This window comes from Helianthus annuus, chromosome 11 (assembly GCF_002127325.2).
Source record: "Helianthus annuus cultivar XRQ/B chromosome 11, HanXRQr2.0-SUNRISE, whole genome shotgun sequence".
Lineage (NCBI taxonomy): Eukaryota > Viridiplantae > Streptophyta > Magnoliopsida > Asterales > Asteraceae > Helianthus > Helianthus annuus.
Genome location: NC_035443.2, coordinates 142,536,262 through 142,553,935, shown reverse-complemented (window position 1 = coordinate 142,553,935; position 17,674 = coordinate 142,536,262). Strand labels below are relative to the sequence as shown.

Genomic DNA, 17,674 nt, shown 5'->3' with positions numbered 1-17,674 from the left:
TGCTGGCTTCGTGAATATTATCACTGTGGATATCTTGCCAGTTGTGCCTAGGGAAATGTTGGAGAAGCTGGAAGGTGTAGTTGGTAAAATCTACACAAATTGGAGTTATTAAGGAGAATGGGCTTTGGATGCCTGTTGATAAAGACACTGAGGTTATTTCTTCATCGAGTACAACACTCCTCAGGTACTTTTTTCCTCACAAACTTCAGCTGCTGCCTTACAACTCAAAACTTAGCAACTATATTCTAACAAGCCGTAAGATTTAATTTTTTTGTGTGCCCGTGACTTGCAGGAAGCTGAGCTTGCCAAGGAGAAGACCAATGGGTACAAGCTGTTGTCAACACGTTTGATGAAATTGACAGATTCATGAAAGTCCCAGATGAGTGGGCTCCACCAGGGGTACGTATTTGAATTTAGTTTCCTTAATTGCATTGTATGTATATCGTGTAATTTGATTTTTTAATTTTCTTCATGAAATACCCTTCTAGGGAACTTTTTTTATACAATTTTGACTCGTTTCCCAAGGATGGTCCATCCCACTAAACTAGAGGGTATGGAAGGATGGTCCTACCCCATCCCACTATGTACAAGTATCCATGCCTAATGTACAAATCTTATTCACAAACAAACAAACAAACAAAGAATAGGGGGCCCACTTGTTTTGCTCCGTCCTGGACGTCGAAATTCCGATGGAGACGACGCGACGGGATGAAGACGGAGGGGGGCGGCATGGAGGTTGGATCGGCGCCGAGGGAGGACGGGCTGGACGACGCAGCCATACCGTGCAGCCTTATAGAGTTGCTTACTTTAAAAATAAAATCAATACCAACATTATCACATGTTATGTCTTGGACATATAGATCTAACAATGCATGCTTATGTTTTATTCTTACAATTTTGGTTCAAACATTCTAATGGAAAGTTAAAATCCCATCACCAACCAAAGGATTCTTGGATACCACAGTTCTTTTCTTAACCAACCAAACATGATTTCTTGATGAAATGGTTTCCAGCACCAGTTCCAGTCCAGTGAATTCAACAAATCAAAAAGAAGATAAAGATATTGTCACTGTTATCATATTCATAATAACATAAACTAATTAGTTATCCAATGTTCTAAAGGAGATTAAAAGATAACTATAAAGTAATATAAAAGATAAAAGATAAAAAGAGCCAATTATTAAAGTTGGTTAAAGAGTTGGCTTCTTTTTGCAGGTTTGCTCATTGGCATGCGGATGCTTCAAGATGCAGGGTCGTTCTTTGGCTGTTGATCCGCAACCCCAGGCAAGAGTAGAGCAAGACGGTCTTTGTACCTTTCGATTCTTTGTAGCCGTTGATTTCTTAATCTATAAATAACAACATACATTATTGACTTTCGACTATCTTAAGAGTCAACAAAGTAAGAACTAAGTAGCATATATATATGTACATACCTTGCTCGAACCTTCTTCGCATGATTAACATGCAGTTGCAACAGCTCCTTAGCAGACAAGTGATCGACATTCTCGGGATTCTGACACCCGATAAAGGAAAAATCATCATTTGTTAGTGACAGTGTAACAACATGGTACATAACATAAAGAGGGATATAAATACCTCCTCCTCTAATTCCAGGTCATCCTCCTTTCTTGCTTCTACCGTTGATGCAGGCAGTGGCTTAGGAAGGGATTTGACACCATCCGGATACTGTGGCTGTCAATCATGCATCAGCTTAACTTTTAATTCAATAAAACACATATATAGTAAAGGGTATTTTAGACATTTGCTGAATAGGCAACCTCAAGAGATGTTATGCATTCGGTTTGCACCTATGGAATATATTTTTTTGTTGGAAGTTTATGCACACCAAACTCAAGCCCTCTCCACACATGTATACTTAACTATTGAAACACAGAAAATCTGGAAAACGTACGCCTGAGGTGCGAGAAAATCTGGAAAACGCCTCACGGCCTTGAGGCAGCGCCTCATTCACATCTGGGACAAAATTGGTGGGTATTGGGGTCTGTAAAAGGCTGATATGTAAAAAGAGATAAGAGAGATGCAGCTTTTGGTTGTACACTCCTATCACCATGACATGCATCAATAAAAAAATATAGAACTATCGCGTACCTGTTTTTCTAAAGGAACCCCATTCTTTAACCATGAGCGGCATTGTGCATAAAGAGAAGTGCCCTCTGAAATTTGAACCTACAAGCATACAAAAAAAAAAAAACAGCAAACAAGCATGGATAGTCAGTCCTGTTTGTACCAGTTTAGCCTATCTAGCCAGATATACAAGAGTACAAGACTGTTGTCAGAGGCGCGCGCCTAGACGCTCAGTCTAACTTATTAATCAAGGTAAAGTTATAACAGTCTTGGTTTAAAAAATCGGGAAGCGCACAAAAGCGATGAGGTCTAAAACCGATTTTTAAAAAGCGAAGCACAAAAGCGGTGAGCTTTTCATACGCAAAGCGCAAAGTGATTATATAATTTATTTTATATAACCCATAAGTGTTTAGTATCCAATACCTATGATTTAGCTATAATTAAGCTTTATATATGTTTTAAAATGAAAAAAACATAAATGTACAGCATAAAAAGCCTGTTGTACAACACTCAGAAGCATAGAAATACCCCATGTACAAAAAGCGTGCGCCTCAGCTGCGCCTTAGGTCCATTTTCACCCTAAAAAGCGCGCCTCAGCTGCGCTTCTTGTACATCGTGCGCCTTATGTCACACAAGGCGATGGGGTTTGCGCCTAGATGCGCTTAAGCGCGCTTAGGGCGGGCTTTTTTAAACCAAGATAACAGTAACTTATCCAAATTTTAAGGTAAGGTACACTTAGGACATTCTTTTTAGTTAAGACACAAATATATAGCTAAGCATATCTAATATGCAATATTTAAAATAAATAAAAAAATAGATATATCTCACGGTCCGGTCCGATTTCGCACGGCCGGTTTTTTTGTATAAACCGTAAACCAAACCGTCTGTTACGGTTTGAAACTTCTCAAACACACCAACCGAAAGTTAATAAAAAAGAATCGACCGTAAAACCAAACAGATGACCGGTTTGGACGGTTTCAAACTGAACCGTTAACACCCCTACCTCAAACACAGCAAGACGCAAAAGTGCCTGAACAGGTCAAAACCAACCGAAACCGGAAAAACAGGCCCTCCTGAACCAGCTAAAACTAGTTTCAAACAGTCTGAACCAGCCAAAAACCAGTCTAAAGTCTAAACCAGCCAAAAATTGCATGGACCTTAACTAAAACAGGGCTGCACCAGCCTGAACAGACGTGCATCTTGCTTGTCTCGGGTGTACGCTTTTTTGCGCCTTGCGCGTAGGCGACAGGCGCGCCCTTTGCAACTCGCCTTTAACTACTATAATATGATATGATATAAGGTGATCTTCAAGTGAGCAAAACTAGCAAGTAGCAAATATGTTTATAACCAGTAACACATAAGGAGAACAACGTAAGTTTACCTTTCTATCTCTAATAACGACGAACGCATCATCTCCATTCTTATCCCTGCATAAATGGATAAAGATTATGATCTGAAGAGAGAAACCAAACAACATATGGTATGTGGATTCATAGTACCTTAAGCTATTATCAAAAGCAACCGATGATTGACCCACAACCTGCAGACGACAAAAAGTTACGTACTTTCCAAAACATCACACATCATATGACTAATCGAACAAGCACAAACTAACAAGATTTTTATTTTCTCACATAAAGAACTACCTACTTGAATGCATACTTCAAAATCACTTCTTTTCTAATGGTTTAACCATACCTTTGGTTGATGATCTGGCTCTTCCTCTTCTGGCGTTTGATTTAAATCGATAAACAACCGTTTAGTCACTTCTCTGCCCTTAACCGGGCGTAACGCTCTATCCATCGCATAAAAACTTACGAAATAAACCTAGGTTACAATCTCCTATTCATTCTCCCAAATGACATTCATTAAATTTATATGGATCCGGAGCATCAACCTTTGTCCTTTTTTTAATTTTTTGTTAAATGTGCATTAATTATCGACGAATTTTATTCTTCTTTTTGCAGGCGCATTGACCAACTTTCCAAAATAACTACTGATTCATTCATTATACGAAATTTTTTGCTAAGTTTAGAATTTGCATAGACATCTCCCTATCAAGGTACCACGACTCGAACCCGTGACCTTCGGGTCACATGGTAGCAACCTTACCGTCCATCTCCCATAAGATACATTTCAAACGTAAACTTTGTAAATACTTGAAGGGGGTGTTAGGATACGCATGTTGACTTACTATTGCAACTTTATAGTGTTGACCAAACTTAATTATAAATATAAATGTGAAATAATTACCTAACTATATCCAGCTTTAATCAGCTGATTATCAAGATAAAAAAAAAGTAGGAGGCTGTACAGAAAATGATCAAGGTATTCAAATCTTGGTTTAAAAAAAAGCGCACTGATGCGATAGAGTCCAAAGCTGAAAGGCGCAAAGCAAAGCGCACAGCACCACCTACGCGAGGCGCAATGCATTTATACAAATTTCTTATATTTCTCATTGGTTTCTAGCATCATGTACCCAAATTTCTTATGTTAACATATATGTAGTACAACCTAAAAAGCTAAAGCTATATATACAACATCCTGAAGCAATCAAAGTACTAAAAATCAAACCTTTGTGTTTGCAGAAACAGTAGGAGCACCACCCACAAGGGTCTGTTGCAAAGGGGCAGACAAGGGGTTAACCTTAACCAATTGATCCGAATTCAAGAACCCATGTGGGCGATTAACCGTATAAGGGTAACCAGAGACCGGAAGAGGTGGTTGTTGATGATGAGGTCGTGAATTGGAGTGTTGGGGGTTGTAGAAGGTTTGGTAGACTGGTGGGTGTGAATGTTTTTGGGGTTGCAAGAAATTGGGGGTTGTGGTGGTGGTGGGGAGGGGGTTTGGTGGGGGTGGAGATGACATTTGCAGATGGGGTTTCAAGATTTTGAATTTGTTTGAGACCCAGTTGATGGTTGAATGTGGGGATTGTTGATTTGGTGTTGGAAAGATGAAGATGGAAGGGGTTTTGGAGATGAGTTTAGCGGCTTCTTGGTTTGAAAAGGAGAGGAATTCAAATTTGTTTTGTTGTAATGGGGTGGTCCCTACGTCGCACACCGCCCCTAGGGGTCGTCGTGGCACTCCCGGCCTCTATAAGACGTTGGAGAGGAGGCAAACAAGTGGGCCCCCCTCTGACTTCTCTCTCCCCTTTATTATATATTTATATTGTATTGGTTTTTATTATAGGTTGGGTAGTCGTCCACACCCTTTGGTAGTCCACAAGGGGATGGTCTTCCACCTTGGTGAGGTGGCGCCTACGTGGTGGGTAGTCTCTTTGGGGACTAGCCAAACCACACCCAATGGTCTAAGACCCCGTGTGTTGGTAAAAGAAATTTCTTCATTAATACTGCCGACGTTAAATATTATAATTTTATACATGTTAAAACACAAACGAATATATTAGATTATAACGACAAATTGAAATACATGAATATGCAACGATCACAATTCGTTGAAAATCTCTTTATATACCACGTTACTTGTTTTATTTATAGGTTTGCCGTTGTCAAGTATTAATATTTTACCCTTGTTAAAGCAACATACAATTGGCCATGAGAGAAGACGGGTTGTTTCAAGTACAAACCAACTCTAGAAAGTGACTACCTTTGACTTTTGTTGATTGTCATTGCGAAACATACGGCCGGTGGAAATTGCCTCCTTTGAAAAGCTAAAGGAATCTTTTTATCAAAAGAGATCAAATTAATTCTGAGTGTATATGTGCGACTACCAATATTTGCTCTGGATATTATATCCGCTTCTATTACACGGTTGTACAATTTTTTTACTTGTAGCCTTATACCGTTGCACAAACCATTCCGCTGGTCAATGTTTCATAACAACATTACTGGAACACCAACTTCAAGCGTTAACCTATGATTTGGTAAGCCTGATATTTTGAGACCGTTGAGCACATCCGGAGAGTACATTCTTTGTTGTGTAGAATTAGCGTCTTTAGTCGGGCAAAGACTGTCAGAGCTAAGATACTCTCTTTCTTCACCTGGAAACATTGATAACATGTCATTAATCTCATGCACAACGTCATTCTTAGGTGCAATTATAGCCCGCTCGCTAAAATAATTAGGATTGTTAACATTTTCCAGTATTGAAGGATAAACAAAATCAATTAAACTGGTAATTAGGTTAGTAATAGATATGTCGTAAACTGTGTATTTCCAATAAAAGCTTGCAAGTATATAAGTTAAACGCATACTTTGCAAAAATAAAATAAAACATTTAAGTTATTGCGCCATCTAAGTTCACTGTTAGGTAAACTTTAAAGCTATACCTAAACATGAAATATATCAAATAGGTAATCTTTATGCTACTGCTCAAGGTCTTCCAAACCCGTTGAAGGGAAAACAAAAATTGTTGACAGGTCAAACTAATAGAATCGACAGGAAATATTGTAAATATAGAATAGATTGTCATAATTATAGGAGAGATTGATTGTAAACTTGTTCTCCAAGAAAAGGAGATCTGATGTAGGCCAATTGGATTTTAACACCTTTAACTTTGAAGAATTGGCCGATAACACCCGCTACTAACACTTTGATCTGTGACACCCCAAACTTTTAATTTTGTTTATCATTTCACCACTCAGTTAAAAAATGACTAACTGAGTTAGTCTTCCATCCTACGTGGCACAGACTTGATTACGTGGACAAGATGACATGGCAAATTCTTAATTACGTGGCATTACATGTGTATAACTGTATATAAAAAGCAAAAGAAAGTATTTTAACTGGGTCTCTGTTGGATGCGTTCTAGACAATCTCAAATCCATTAAATTATAATAATCCAAATCCATTAAACTCATTTGCATTTACTGTGGTTCATCATCATTTGAACACTCAACTGAACACTCGACTCCAAGACACCACCACCACAACCGTCACCGGAGATTCTCAACAGCAAAACCCACATCCACCGTCGAAGCCTCCATATCCTCCTTAGCCCCTTCGCCGCCCTACCTCGGACCGCCGCTGCCACTGTTGCCGGTGTCGGAGAAGACGACCGGAGCTTCTCTCTCTTCTGTTTTCTCCTCTCTCTCTCTCTCTCTGTCTCTATCTGTTACTCACCACCAATTAACATAGTGGTGTCGAAACAAAACAAATACGATGCCTATACAAATATAAGTGCGACCCACTTTCACGACGGACACACGTGTGTGAGGAGACTCAGCTACTATGGAGAACGAGAAGGAGAAAGAGAACGAGGCTGCAAACGGATCACCGACGGTCAACAAGACTCCCAAATCGTCTGCTAAGGTTAACAAATTCCCCAATTTCTTTCTATTTTGTCCTTGTCGTTTTATGATGACGAACATTGTACGGTGTTTTAATGTTTTTTAGGGTTTCCGATGTAATTTTGGGGTTTTATGCGAATCTGATGTGCGTTCTACGTGTTTTCAATTCCGATCTGCGGTTTTTGTCATAGGAATTGTGATATTTGTTTGCTTTGAAGTAATTGTTTTTGTATGTTTAATTTGTACCAACTTTGGCTTATGTCATGTTGTTCTGTAGTTTTAGTGATTAATACATGAATTTTGTAAGTTTCATAACAGTTGTGTGATAAACTTATGTCAATTATGCAAATGACGTGATTTTGGGGGTGCTGTGGGTGGTGTTTGGCGGAGAGGGTGAGACGCCGGAGCGCCGGTGATACGGCTCCGGTCATCGGAGCTCGTGAGGATGAGAGAGAGGCCATGAATCGATGAGGATTATGAGGAAATTAGGGTTGTTTGGACTTGTCTGGTTATAAAGAAGGAGATGAGAGTTAAAAGACACATCATCGCCACGTAATCAGCTCCAACTCATCACATTTGTGCCACATTAGCAAAAATAGTCCACGTAAGATGCCAGCTAGGATGGAAGACTAACTCAGTTAGTCATTTTTTAACTGAGTGGTGAAATGACAAACAAAATTAAAAGTTTGGGGTGTCACAGATCAAAGTGTTAGTTGCGGGTGTTATCGGCCAATTCTTCAAAGTTAAAGGTGTTAAAATCCAATTGGCCTCTGATGTATACTCTATATATTGTTATTCATTGATCAATAACAGGCAACGATTTGAACCATAATTCTTACATGGTATCACACGCCTAAACCGATCCTCCTCTTCGAAACCCTCTGCTGCCACCTCCTTGTTTCTCGTCCAATGGCCGAACACAAGATTCATCCCGCTTGCACCGTGTCCAACATTAAGTCTTTCATCCCCATTCAAATCGACAATGAATCCTCTAATTACATAACCTCGTCCGAGCTCTTTCGGATCCACTGCACTTCGTTTCTTGTTGATGACCATCTCCAGCCCCGTCCCAAACCTGCTAAACAGTCCTCCTTGGCTGACAAACAGACAGCCGACAAAACTGGTCAACCCGTGGCAGATTCTTGGGAATGCCTAGACGCTATTGTGCTTCAATGGCTCTATGGCACGATCTCACCCGACCTCCTCAAAACTGTCATGAAGCGTGGCACCACCGCTTACGCAGCATGGACTACCCTTGAATCCCTCTTCCAGGATAACAAAGGTATCTGTGCCTTATACCTTAAACAGAAACTTGCCACCACATGTCTAGATAATTTTTCTTCTGTGTCTGCATACTGCCAGGAAGTCAAGGTTCTGGCCGATCAGCTTACCAATGTTGATGCACCCGTTGATGAGCAAACCCTTGTCCTCCAAACCCTCTCAGGCCTTACCGAGCAATACGAAAGTGTTGCCACTATCCTGCAAAACACCAAACCTCTCCCTTCCTTCTTCGAGGTTCGTTCCCAACTCTGTATGAACGAAACTCGAAAGGCTCATAACGCTCTCCACTCCTCCTCCACTGTTGCCACTGCGCTTCATGTCTCCTCCACTGTTGCCATTGACAACCGCACCACCACCTCCATTGCTGACACCCGATCCGACACCACCTCCCGTGGTCACGGTCGCTCCCGAGGGAGGGGCCGTGGCCGCTCGAACTCACAAACTACCCGCAACAACCACACCTACCAACCGGCCCAAGCTTCTAACGCATACATTGTCTTCCCAAATTCATGGACTCAACAGCAGTGGGCTAACATTCTATAGCATGCCCAAAGGGGCTCCGACCCACTCTCTTCTCAGAACACTGGGCCACCATGTCCTTATCCATCAGCCCCACCATCTCATTCAGGCCCAGGTATTCTCAGAGCTGCTCCGGCTCAGGCTAACACGGCATACACGCCTACACCAACTGACATTGCTCAGGCACTTTACACACTCTCTTTGAACCAACAGCAGGACCCCACTGGTTATATAGACACAGGTGCAACGGGACACATGCAACTTCCAGGTAATCTCTCCTCGTCTGTTTTTAATACTTGCACTACTAAACAAATTATTGTCGGAAATGGCATGACCATTCCGTTGTTGGACAAGGCGACCAAATCCTACCACCCCCCTCCACACCTCTAAAACTTAATAATGTCCTTTATTGTAACACCCCGTGTTTTCGAATGTCAAAGTCAAAGTCAAAGTCCAAGTCAACTTTGACTTCTTTGACTGTTAATGTTCTTTTTACTTTTGTATTATGTGGAGTAAGTGTTGTATAAATGAAATGATCGAATGTTTAATCAATGCGACCGATTTACGACTGTGAATAGTAGGAAGTAACAATGCGATAAAGTTAATCAATCAATAATCAAGCTAATCGATAAATCAATCAAACTCGAGACTCGAAATATGCGAACTCTGGTATTGTAATACGTGTGTGTGTGCCTTATGTGTTACTTGTGCGTGTTTACTTATATGTTTGGTGTGGTATTCAAGTGAATCAACCGAAAATCGAATCGAAACTCGAAAGGCAATCAAACTCAATCGAAACCGACATTGAAACGTGACTTATAGAAGATTGTATCTTAGATATAGTAGTTGAGACTGAAAGTAATTTGACTAGAAGCTCTATCGTATTCGTATCATCGTCCATCGAAATCGAAACATCGAAAATCGTCGCGAAATACTCTTTTGGAGCCTATAAATAGGGCTGTCATTGTCACACTTTCCATTTTTGGAAAGCTCTGACCGAACCAGCCTTCTTCTTCACCTTTTCTCAGATTTCTCTCAACTCCGGTAAGTTTTCACTCTAATTCTTGTACGTTTTTTGTGACAACTCAAATTTCCAAAATTTCTATTTCGTATTTATTGCACGATCATGTATTGATTACCATGAAGTTATTTATGGTTTGATTGTTTGGTTGTATTTGTGAAACTTGTCAAATGTGTGAACTTGTTAGTGTGAAACACAAAGATCCTTTGAAGGATCACGAAACATGACTTACAGATCGAAGGATCACGAAAGATAACCTTCGATTCGAAGGATCAACTTTCGGTTCGAAGGATCACGAAACATATCCTTCGACCAAGGACTCTATCCTTCGAACAAAGATAGGATCCTTCGACATCTTTCGGCCCAGTCTTTCTAATGGGCTTGGCCCATTCCTGTGATACGTTTTATATACGTGAATGCATGTAAGTCGACAGTTATTTCAAAAACCCTAGTTCCATTGTGTGTGTGTGACGGCATAGCAGACCCATTCTCTGTTCGAAGATCTCGTTCCGTAATCCAGATTTTCCGGTTAGTGTGTGATGTTGTTTATGTTAATAGATGATGCTTTGAGTGTATATGATTTCATGATTTATCAATTGTCTTGCAATATGTTGTTTGTATGTTAACCGGATATGTATGTTAATCGGATATGGATGTTAATCGGATATGTATGTTAATCGGATATGGATGTTAATCGGATATGTATGTTAATCGGATATGGATGTTAATCGGATGTGTATGTTAATCGGATCTGTTGTGATGATGTTTAATGATAATGTTTTGTGGATCGGCTGTGATATTATGCAATTCGGAATTTTATTGTTCATGGAACCGGAACATAATATGATTAAGTGTTATTATTGTTCATGTGGTTAAATTAGGGTTCATGAGGTTTAATATGAAACTCCCTGTTTGATCGATTCTGAGGTAACCGAATACTTGAATTTGTGTTAATTGATAATCACGGATAAACTTGGAAACTTTGAGTAAACGTAACTGATATTTATCGAAAGATATTAGTTATTCGAAACATAGTTGTGACCGAAAGATACTTGTTAGTCGAAACATAGTTGTTGTGACCGAAAGATACTTGTCCTTCGAACCATAGTAGTGTTGACCGAAGGATAGCGTTGACCGAACCATAGTAGTGTTGACCGAAAGATAACAGCGTGGTCGAAAGATGACATTTGGTCGAAAGATGACATTTGGTTCGAAGCATAACATTTGGTCCGAAAGATAACTGTGATAACTAATATGTCGAAAGATAACAGTTGGGTCGAAAGATAATGGGGGGTTATAAACATACTTTGAATGATGGAATGTATGCTTGATTTATTTGGCATGCCATGCTTGGTGATGAATGTTAACATTTGTATTCGTGTACACTAGCTGATGATTAAATGTGAAAGGATACGTGTTGTGCCGATATGCAAACTGACTGTTATGTGATACATGATTGATGCATGATATTGGCTATCAAGCACTATGTGACATTAGATTGCATGCGTATCATTGCGAACATGAACTGATTTGTTATACGTGCATACAATAGGACGTGATTAATTACTTGTGAGTGCATAACCTAGCATACCGAGCAAACCAAGGTGAGTTCACACTCCTACTAAGGCATGGGATTCCCGGGTCGTGGGAATGGGTTAAAGGTTATCATTGACTAAGAACGTATATATATGCTTTTCCTAGACTATCACCTATCATGGTCCTCGGATGTCAGGACGGTTCCGTAGGTTGGGATAACACCTACGTGGTCACATGCCAATTACTGCCTCGGATGTCAGGCACGCACGTAAAACCTACGTGTACGCATTACTTACTTCTATCCTCGGTTATGAAGGATACGTGCGTAAAACCTACGCACACCCCATACGCGCTACTGTTCTCGGACGAAGAACAGGGATAATACGAATAGTCTAGTGGTCACATAACATGGGAAGCCCCCACCCGTATAACTTACTATTGGCCCTGTAGAGCCACCCGTTACTTACTGTTACGCATTTACTTACTGTGAACTCGCTCAACTAGTTTGTTGATCATTCTGTTACATGCCTTGCAGATCGTTAGGTACTTGGAGCTTGCACTGGAGAAGCGGGTCGTCGTGGGCAAGGATCGTGGTTTCTACGTTGAACTATTATGACATTTAAAACTATTAACTATTGTTGGTTTATTTACTATGCTTCCGCTACACTTTGAAACTATGGTTATGTTTTGAACACCTTTCGTATTGAATGGATGGTTTACATTTATTTTACTTAATATTAATTACATGTTCAATATGATTGGTGGCTTGATCCTGGTCAGTCACGCTCCCAAGCGGTGATACTCCGCGTGTGGATTTTTGGGGGTGTGACATTTTTATCATTGCATGATTCTACACCTTTCTATCTTTCAAAACTCGATTTCTAACCGTGAAATCACCAAGATCTAAGTGTTCTTGGGTGATGTCATCATAGTGTTCTTCAAGAACACCAAACTTTGGCCTCATTCAACCATGAATAGCTTAGATCTGACCAGTTTCCACATAAACGAACTAAGATTTGTAAGAATCTTAACATTTTTATGAATAATTTCCAACTTTCTTCAACCTTTTACACTCAAAACCTTAAAACCGGTAGAAACGGAGCTTGAACCGGCTAACTAATCATTCTAACAGTTAAGAGGTTCAAGATTCGGATTCTATATACAAGGTTCACCGATGATGGGTTAAACTCTAAACCGACGTTCCGAACCATTCACCGGCCGGACTTGGGTGATTCCTGCCCGAGCCGAAGAAACGAGTAGGAACGGAGGATATCACAGTTCAACGCGTTATCAAACTACCCCGATGTGGCAACAAGTGATCAAACAACAACAACAATAACAACAATAACGGGGGAAACAACAACAACAATGGCAACGAAGCTCGGGGTCGTGCTTTTGTGCTAGGTCGGGGTGACGCAGTGAATGATCCCAATGTGGTTATGGGTAAGTTTCTTCTCGACGATATTTATGTTACTGTCTTATTTGATTCGGGTGCTGATACAAGCTATATGTCATTGAAAATGAGTAAATTATTAAAACGTACACCAACACCCCTAGACACCAAACACGTCGTAGAACTAGCCAATGGTAAAAGTGTAGAAGCCGCACAGGTAGTCAAGGGTTGTAGTATTGTTCTAGCAGGTCAGACTTTCTCGATTGATCTCATACCCATAGTTTTGGGTAGTTTCGACGTCGTCATCGGTATGGATTGGTTATCCCAACATCACGCGGAGATCTTATGCAAAGAAAAAGTTATTCGTATTCCTCGCTCCAGTCAAGAACCTCTCGAAGTACAAGGTGACAAAAGTGGTGCTGTGGTTGGCATCATCTCTTTCTTAAAGGCGCAGAAATGTTTACGAAAGGGACATACTGCCATTCTGGCACTTGTCACTGACGCATCAGCAAAGGAAAAGAAGCTGGAGGATATACCAGTTGTGCGTGATTTTCCTCAAGTGTTTCCTGAAGATTTACCTGGTTTACCTCCTCATCGTCAAGTCGAGTTTCAGATTGAGTTAGCTCCTGGAGCAGCACCAATAACCCGCGCACCGTATCGTTTAGCTCCAACCGAACTGGAAGAACTGTCGAAGCAGCTACAAGAGCTCTTGGAAAAGGGCTTTATTCGTCCAAGCTCTTCGCCTTGGGGAGCTCCAGTGTTATTTGTGAAGAAGAAAGACGGTACGTTCAGGATGTGCATCGACTACCGCGAACTCAATAAGGTGACGGTGAAGAACCGTTATCCTCTTCCGCGCATAGATGACCTATTCGACCAGTTGCAAGGGTCGTGTTACTATTCCAAGATTGATTTAAGGTCAGGGTATCATCAGCTGAGAGTCCGGGATGAGGACGTCCCCAAAACCGCTTTCAGAACTCGCTACGGTCATTACGAGTTTCTTGTCATGCCATTCGGGCTTACGAACGCGCCTGCAGTCTTCATGGATCTTATGAACAGGGTGTGCAAACCTTATCTTGATAAGTTTGTTATCGTTTTCATCGACGACATTTTGATTTACTCCAAGAGTCAGGAGGAGCACGAGCAGCACTTACGTCTTATCTTGGAACTTCTTCGAAAAGAGCAATTGTACGCAAAGTTTTCAAAATGCGACTTCTGGCTTCGTGAAGTCCACTTCTTAGGCCATGTGGTGAACAAGGATGGGATTCATGTCGATCCATCCAAGGTTGATTCGATCAGAAACTGGCCAGCACCACGTACACCGACAGAAATACGCCAATTCTTGGGTTTGGCGGGTTACTACAGGCGATTTATTAAAGACTTCTCAAAGATCGCGCAACCACTTACTATGCTAACACAGAAAGGTGTCGTTTACAGATGGGGTAATACGCAAGAGACCGCTTTTCAGTACTTAAAGGATAGGCTTTGCAGCGCACCTATTCTCTCATTGCCAGAGGGCACGGATGACTTCGTGGTTTATTGTGACGCATCGATACAGGGGCTTGGTTGTGTATTGATGCAGCGGGATAAAGTTATTGCCTACGCTTCGCGGCAACTCAAGGTTCATGAACGGAACTACACGACGCACGATTTAGAGCTGGGAGCTGTTGTTTTCGCGCTTAAGATATGGCGACACTACCTGTACGGTACCAAGTGCACGATTTACACCGATCACAGGAGTCTCGAGCATATTCTTAAGCAAAAGGATTTGAATATGCGTCAACGGAGATGGGTTGAACTTCTAAACGACTATGAATGCGCCATCAAGTATCATCCAGGCAAGGCCAATGTTGTGGCTGATGCCCTCAGTCGGAAAGACACTCTACCTAAGCGCGTGCGAGCGCTACAGCTTACTATTCAGTCCAGTCTTCCTGCACAGATACGAGCTGCTCAGTTAGAAGCACTGAAACCCGAAAACGTCAAAGCTGAAGCCTTACGCGGCTCAAGGCAACGCATGGAACAAAAGGAAGACGGCGCCTACTATGTAACGGGGCGTATTTGGGTCCCACTTTATGGCGGTTTACGCGAACTTGTAATGGATGAAGCTCACAAGTCTCGCTATTCGGTACATCCAGGGTCGGATAAAATGTACCACGACATCAGCACTACTTATTGGTGGCCTAGTATGAAGGCTCACATCGCTACGTACGTTGGAAAATGCTTAACCTGTGCGAGAGTCAAGGTTGAATATCAGAAACCAGCTGGTCTACTTCAACAGCCTAAGATACCGCAATGGAAATGGGAAGAAATTTCCATGGATTTTGTTACAGGTTTACCTAGATCTCAGCGTGGGAACGATACAATATGGGTCATAGTTGATCGACTCACCAAGTCTGCACACTTCCTGCCGATCAAGGAAACGGACAAGTTCTCCACTCTCGCAGACGTCTATCTTAAAGAAGTTGTTTCGAGGCACGGAGTGCCCACCTCTATTATTTCGGATCGCGATGCACGATTCACGTCAGAGCTTTGGCAAGCGATGCACAAATCCTTCGGCTCACGATTAGACATGAGCACAGCATATCATCCTCAGACGGATGGGCAGTCTGAGCGAACTATCCAAACTCTAGAAGACATGCTTCGAGCGTGCGTTATCGATTTCGGCAACGGCTGGGAAAAGCACCTCCCTTTAGTGGAGTTTTCATACAATAACAGTTACCACACCAGCATTCAAGCCGCTCCATTTGAGGCATTGTACGGACGTAAATGCCGGTCACCTCTCTGTTGGGCAGAGGTGGGGGATAGTCAAATTACGGGTCCAGAGATTGTAGTGGACGCCACAGAAAAGATTGCGCAGATACGACAACGCATGGCGGCAGCACGCGACCGTCAGAAAGCCTACGCGGACAAGCGTAGAAAGCCATTGGAATTTGAGGTCGGGGACCGGGTTTTATTGAAAGTTTCACCCTGGAAGGGTGTGGTTCGATTTGGTAAACGAGGCAAACTGAATCCGCGGTACGTCGGACCATTCGAAATCTTAGAAAAGATTGGCAAAGTAGCCTACAGATTAAACCTACCAGCTGAACTCGGTGGAGTTCACAATGTATTTCACGTGTCGAATCTGAAGAAATGCCTATCAGATGAGACCCTTATAGTTCCTTTTAAGGAACTCACTATCGACGAGCGGTTGCAGTTCGTCGAGGAACCAGTTGAAATCACGGACCGGGATGTTAAGGTCCTCAAACACAAGAGAATCCCTCTTGTTCGAGTTCGTTGGAACTCCCAGCGTGGCCCAGAGTATACCTGGGAACGCGAAGACCAGATGAAAGAAAAGTACCCCCAGCTATTCGAAACCAATGCATCCACTTCTGAGGCTGAAGCTACTACTACTGAATTTCGGGACGAAATTCCAAATCAACGGGGGGATGATGTGACACCCCAGGAAAACCAGTGAACGATGTAACTTACCCAGCTTCCTCAGTGAGTGCGTACCAAATTTCGGGACGAAATTTCTTTTAAGTTGGGGATAATGTGACAACTCAAATTTCCAAAATTTCTATTTCGTATTTATTGCACGATCATGTATTGATTACCATGAAGTTATTTATGGTTTGATTGTTTGGTTGTATTTGTGAAACTTGTCAAATGTGTGAACTTGTTAGTGTGAAACACAAAGATCCTTCGAAGGATCACGAAACATGACTTACAGATCGAAGGATCACGAAAGATAACCTTCGATTCGAAGGATCAACTTTCGGTTCGAAGGATCACGAAACATATCCTTCGACCAAGGACTCTATCCTTCGAACAAAGATAGGATCCTTCGACATCTTTCGGCCCAGTCTTTCTAATGGGCTTGGCCCATTCCTGTGATACGTTTTATATACGTGAATGCATGTAAGTCGACAGTTATTTCAAAAACCCTAGTTCCATTGTGTGTGTGTGACGGCATAGCAGACCCATTCTCTGTTCGAAGATCTCGTTCCGTAATCCAGATTTTCCGGTTAGTGTGTGATGTTGTTTATGTTAATAGATGATGCTTTGAGTGTATATGATTTCATGATTTATCAATTGTCTTGCAATATGTTGTTTGTATGTTAACCGGATATGTATGTTAATCGGATATGGATGTTAATCGGATATGTATGTTAATCGGATATGGATGTTAATCGGATATGTATGTTAATCGGATATGGATGTTAATCGGATGTGTATGTTAATCGGATCTGTTGTGATGATGTTTAATGATAATGTTTTGTGGATCGGCTGTGATATTATGCAATTCGGAATTTTATTGTTCATGGAACCGGAACATAATATGATTAAGTGTTATTATTGTTCATGTGGTTAAATTAGGGTTCATGAGGTTTAATATGAAACTCCCTGTTTGATCGATTCTGAGGTAACCGAATACTTGAATTTGTGTTAATTGATAATCACGGATAAACTTGGAAACTTTGAGTAAACGTAACTGATATTTATCGAAAGATATTAGTTATTCGAAACATAGTTGTGACCGAAAGATACTTGTTAGTCGAAACATAGTTGTTGTGACCGAAAGATACTTGTCCTTCGAACCATAGTAGTGTTGACC

At 41.3% G+C, this 17,674-nt stretch overlaps 1 protein-coding gene across 2 annotated transcripts; it reads right to left on the bottom strand.

Moving 5' to 3' along the window:
- Positions 1-990: 990 nt before the first annotated feature.
- Positions 991-5,107, bottom strand: LOC110890629. 2 transcript variants are annotated; one of them, XM_035979153.1, is made up of 8 exons: positions 4,660-5,107; positions 3,585-3,625; positions 3,467-3,512; positions 2,110-2,187; positions 1,913-2,002; positions 1,597-1,692; positions 1,434-1,513; positions 991-1,346 (listed from the first exon to the last, which is right to left on the bottom strand). In XM_035979153.1, the coding sequence occupies exons 1-8, from the start codon at positions 4,951-4,953 to the stop codon at positions 1,241-1,243; spliced, it is 831 nt and encodes a 276-aa protein (XP_035835046.1). In that variant the 5' UTR covers positions 4,954-5,107; the 3' UTR covers positions 991-1,240. The 2 variants fall into 2 exon arrangements, with proteins under 2 accessions (XP_035835046.1, XP_021993932.1); XM_022138240.2 differs by lacking the exon at positions 1,913-2,002 and having other exon boundaries at positions 4,660-5,105.
- Positions 5,108-17,674: the final 12,567 nt, after the last annotated feature.